Here is a 5,856-nt window from a genome sequence, read left to right on the forward strand (position 1 = left end):
AAAACTGGCCATTAAGGCTTTCGAATTTAGTTGTTCTAGTGTATATTTAAAATTGAAGGCATATACACTTTGTAGTAAGTACTACGTTGTAGTTTGGTGTCAAGGTCACTAGATGTAAAATACAAAAGTAACAATAAAGCTGTATAAGAAAACAAAGGAATAAAAATGGACAACTTCCATAATCATTCTTAAAAGTTAAAATCTTAATTCCGCCCTTTATATTTCAGGAAATTATCGATTCCCCATTCAAAATTATGCAAAGTACCGCCTTCACTACCGCCGACTGTAGACCATTCCATCAGTTAATTACCCCATTAGAAAAATCAAACTGTCCTTTCCCATGTCTTAAACTTGTGTCCTCTCGTCCTATTGGCTGTACAGCATAAAGAAATCAGAGGCCTTCATCGTTTAGATCTCCTAGATAAACTTTTAAATTTCAACAAGATAACTTCTTACCTTTCTACTCTCACGAAAAGATAACTTTAGAAATATTTTCCATCCTCAGAATCATTCTACCAGCCTTCCTCTGAGCCCTTTCTAACAAGCCAATACATTCTTTTTTAGATAAGGAAACTAAACCCATCCATAGTATTGTAAATGAGGCAAACTAATAATTTTTGTAAACAATAATTACCTCTTTTGACTTGTAATAAATAAAATGCACCATAAAATTCCATTAGATTTGCTATTAGCAACTTAGTGACTTATCCTCCACTATACCAAGATGTTTTTCTACGGTCACACTATTTAATAGGTTCACATCTACATTAAACGTGTGATTTAAATAATAACCTAACATTATCTTGCACACTATAATTAAAGGCCATTTCTGTTAAATGTTTGTTCAACTAACCAATTGATTCAATTCATTATGTAGTATCTCAACATTCTAATTACCGTTAGAAATACCCAAGAGCCATCTACAACTTTACTAATTTACTCATGATGCCACTATCAATAACATTAATATAAATAAGAAAAAGCAAAGGCCCAAGTATTACTCTACTAGTAACAAGGCTCCTTTTTAACTGGCCTCCATTAAATAAAACATTTAGCTTTTCCTAATTCTACAATTCAATTTACTACTATTTCCCCAAACCCTACTATGTTTTGTGTGCTACCATATCAAAAAGTTTTTTTGAAAATCCACGTACACCAAGTCCACACCCTTTCCGTAATCCAGACAACATTTAAAATTCTCGAAAAAGTAATCGGATTAGTATGGGACAATTTCACTATAGTGAATCCGTGGTTATTTTCTTTTTATTATATTATATGTTACTAGCTGATTTTACAAAGCTTTTTTTTATTAGATTTTCTGGAATTTTTCCTTCTGTAAACAATTACGTAGTCTATAATGTTCAGAGCAATACTTATCTCACTATTTAAAAATATAGATCCATTTACCAATTATTCAATCTTCCAGCATATATATGCACTGTCTATTGACTTATCAAAAAGAATAGAGAAAGAGATAGAGGCTCACACATATGATCTTTGACCTTCATTAAATCTCCAGGAACATCATTGGCTGGTTCTGTTGCATTATTTATTTTCAACTTCTAAGTTTTCCTTTTACTACCAAGAGATTAATATCAAGTTAATTCCAATATTTCCCTTAGAATGGTGAGAGCTAGAAGTATTGCTAATGTCCTCTCTTGTGAAAAACATAAGAAAATATTTAAAAGCTCAGCCACCTCATAATATTAAAGAAAAATCTTGCCATCGAAATTCTTATCTGAACATTTTATTTACCCTTAGCATACTTAAAAACAATCTTTGCTGTTAGTTTAACAGTATCAGCCAACTATTTATCATACGCTCTTTCAAATTTTCTAATGTATTCTTTAATCAAATTCCTATCTTTTTACAAGTATAAACTTTTACAATTTAAATATTTTGTCCTTGATTTACCCCTTAATGTCTTTGATAAGCCTATTAGTCTTCATCTTTCTGGATGCTCTTTTTATTTTTTAAGTACGTGGCTATTTCTCCTACTTCCACTCTTGCAACCACATCCTCATTAATGCTTAACAATAAACGTAAACTGCAAGCCCGCTGGTGGGCTCCGTCATCAATTGATATAGAAAACCATCCCGAACCACTTCAAGAAACCTTTTACCTTTCACTACGTGAATCCGTACGATCACAAGCAATATGCCTAAAATTAACGTATGCCATACGTATTGCATAAGCATCCTTCTCAATAACAATTCTGATTACATTTTCAGTTTCTCACTGGCATTATCTGTATGTTCAAGAGACTTTCAGAATTTGCCAATTAAAACTTTTCTACCCTCGAAACTCCATTTTGCAAACCATAAAGAATACCATATTTTTGGTCTTTGTTCCCCAAAAGATGTATCCCACCCCTTATATAAAGAAACACCACACATATCTATTTTACAAAGTCTATCACTCTTAAATAACTAGATTCACAGAACACAATAAAAACTGTCCCATGTTTTCCACCATTTCAACTAAAAAACATAGTATATCTATTAAAAACACAGTAATTTTAAACAAAGAATCAAACATAAACAAACGAAAAATCAAGGAATCCACCTTAATTGAACAAAACAACCCGACTCTAAACCAACACCTTGAGGTGTCAAGATATCTCTTCTAAGTCGTGCAACAATATCCGGTCATGTGACCTCTTTGTTCCATACTGTATATATATCTGTGTCAGTGTAAACTACTTGTACCTGATGATGACAAAGCCTTGTCGAAACGTTGTACATTTGCTGTTATGTTAAACTTATATTAAAGTGTTTCTTCATTACCCATCCAAGCCGTCTCCAAGCATCATTAGTCTAAGTGGGTTCCTCGTCATCGAATAGGTATTAAACTAAGACAAACAGCTAATTATTTGCCGGAATTGTATTCGACCCACTTTTCTAGACAAGGATAACTGTTCTAAAGAATTTCAAATCTAAAGCACAAAGAATGCAGAAAATGATATCAAAAGGTAAACTTGAGGATCTATTGCATTCCACCTCTGTATATCTAACTAACATTGTTGTCTAGACATTTCTTCCCAATTAATACAACGTACTGATACGTAGGCTACAATGTAACCGGAAAACATTTTAAGCTTCAGTGAATACTTACTTTTCCATAGATAACGACGTCCACACTACCTCTGAGGATGATATACCATGATGTACCCTCATCACCTTGGTTAAACACTAGCAAAATTCAAACATATTTATACATTTTGTTGATTTTAGACAAACTATGTAAAATGCCAAACAAAAATAAAACTGCACTCAGTAAACACTTCTACATTTAATTACTACAGTATAGTTGGTACAAAGATCGAGAATAACATCTTTGTAACAGATAATAAATGATGCATTTGATTTTCTTCAATATCTCACGAAAAACAAACTTTAATATGTTGTTTTAATTTATTTTTAATATAGCTGTAAAATCAATATTCATGAGCATCTCTCTTACTTATATAAATGAAAAACTCGGACTAATTTCAATAGTTTATTATTTCTAGTCAAAGTTAAATGACACAGATATTGGATCAACCAGGGTACTTATACATATTAGTTTACTAAAGAATTGAAATTATTCAACTACTATAAATGTCTTTCGAAAAAAATATTGAAACAAAATTACTGCTATAACAATTTACTTGATTTTATTATATTCAATGAAAGTTCATTTTCTCATGTTGAAAGTTAAACAAACAATGACGTATTTCTTGATCAACGTGGTTATATTCTTTAGATAACCACAGCTAATGCTGTGTCACATATTGCCGAGTTTGGTGAATAAATTTAGCAATACTGGTGACGTTACTGAAATTATTCGCAAGTTTTATATTGTTAATTATTGTTTTTTTAATGTTATCAAAACATTCAATATCCCAATGCTAGCTATTCAGTTGTCAAAGCACTAGAGTGTGTTTGCCCATAACCAAAATTGACCTTGGAATGTAATATCTGTATAGCAAAAATCATGCACATTTGCAATCAATTAAGATTAATTCTATTTAAACAGTTAAGTTTTGAATCTGGACCATACCATTTTGAATCCAGTTAAACGTATTGTAAAAGAACAAAATATACATTATTCATCCTAAATAAACAACATATATATTATTGGTTTTAATTTAATTACTAAAATTTGTATTCAAGATTTTTGACCTCATAGCCCAACTTTCTATGGTAACTCATTTTTGATGTTTCCAAGATTGGAATAGTACCAGATTCTACCACTCATGTAAAAACAGAAAATCAAAAATCTGATATTACTAAATTTGTAAATGAGGTAATGTAGTATCCAATACTACCATGCTTATAAACAGGGTGATATACTATTAGGCAGCACCATACTTGTAAGCATGGCAAAAAAGTGCCTAATAAACATTGTATTACCACGCTTGTAAGCAGATCAACATAGTATCCAATGTACTATAATTTCAAGCAAGGTAACATTGTATCCAACACCATTTACAATAAGAGTAATAAAATATCAGATACCATCGTAATCACTGTAATGTAAAATTAATAAACAACAGCCAGCAATAAATGTAAATATTTGAGTCATAGCGTTGAAATTCACTGTTTAATCAAACATGTAGAGATCTTTCATTGCAGTTTCTTTATAAGTGAAGTTTAGTTGAGAACAAAACTCGGAAATAATATTGTTTTTCTCTAATACAAAAATGTATATTTTAGTTGCTGTAGTTTGTATGTAAGTATGTACAGAGTAGAATTAGCAGAACTGTAGACTTTTCTTTAAAAGACAAAATTAATTAACTCGTAAATTAACCGAAGTAAAGGCCCGAACTATTAAAAACGGTAGAGGAAGAGAGAAGATACTTTGTGTTAGGTCTAGTTCAGATATTTGTTTCAAAAATAGAAGCATTGTATGTTTGTAGAAGCCAGGCAGAGTTTGCATTATTTAATTAAGACCCGAATGAAAGCTTATACACTTGAAACATGAACATGGCATAGAAAAGTAATATAAAAAAGTGACGTATGATGAGCAGGAGCATGAATGAGAAATATTAGCAATAGGGAGATAGACACAATCCTTTCTCTACTGAGAGATTGTTTTATGTTCCATTGTCATATTCATGTAAGGAAAAACAAAATCTTTAGATGGTACGCTCTGACTGGAGAACAAAAGATTAATAATAATTGATGAAAATCAAATCATCAAGACAGTAATTAGCTCAAATACTTTACGCATGACTTATATGTAAAATATGTCACCGCCAAATTCTCTCATATGAAAAGTATTGATACTAGATAACTATGGAAAAGGTCTAAAGAGTTCAGTTTAAGTACATCACGAATTATATGACATTCCTTCAATGAGGCATATGCCTTTATATCACCGATTATGTAATATAAACTTCTTAAAGTATGGCTAAATATGTAATGAATTATACAATATCCACTTCAATAGGCACACGCACGTGTTTACATTATGGAATGCACAAAATAAATCTGGTGTGACATGTTTAACTAGCCATGTTGCAGCCCACAATAAATATCATAGATTGTAGATAAACTTACTATGTAGAAAAAATTAAAATAAGTGTAAGTAAAAATGTCTAAATTTGTCCAATCTGATTTTTGCATCTGACAGTAATATAAGTTTTAGGAAAATCAGTGAAATAAAAAAAATTGGCGACTTTTTGTGACTTTGGATATCAGAGCACTTTTTGTGTAAGTACCTACAATGAGAGTTCATTCCTGCAGTCGCTTCTGTGTGCATTGTTGGAAGACGATACAATGCTTACAGACAGTTGATACAAGTAGTGTGACGAGTGTGCGCGTGGTTACACAACTTTGTGATAGAGAAGACATGTGCGTGTATTGTGTGTGC

The 5,856-nt window shown here is 31.4% G+C and overlaps 1 protein-coding gene across 1 annotated transcript in view; it reads right to left on the reverse strand.

Moving 5' to 3' along the window:
* Positions 1-5,856, reverse strand: part of LOC106473199 (rap guanine nucleotide exchange factor 4-like) — a 274,940-nt gene that overhangs the window by 58,187 nt on the left and 210,897 nt on the right. The window contains exon 12 of the mRNA XM_022380258.1: positions 3,115-3,191. Coding sequence (XP_022235966.1) covers positions 3,115-3,191 — 77 coding nt within the window. The remainder of the gene's footprint in view (positions 1-3,114; positions 3,192-5,856) is intronic.

The sequence above is a fragment of the Limulus polyphemus genome, unplaced genomic scaffold (genome assembly GCF_000517525.1).
Source record: "Limulus polyphemus unplaced genomic scaffold, Limulus_polyphemus-2.1.2 Scaffold5, whole genome shotgun sequence".
Taxonomy (NCBI): Eukaryota; Metazoa; Arthropoda; class Merostomata; order Xiphosura; family Limulidae; genus Limulus; species Limulus polyphemus.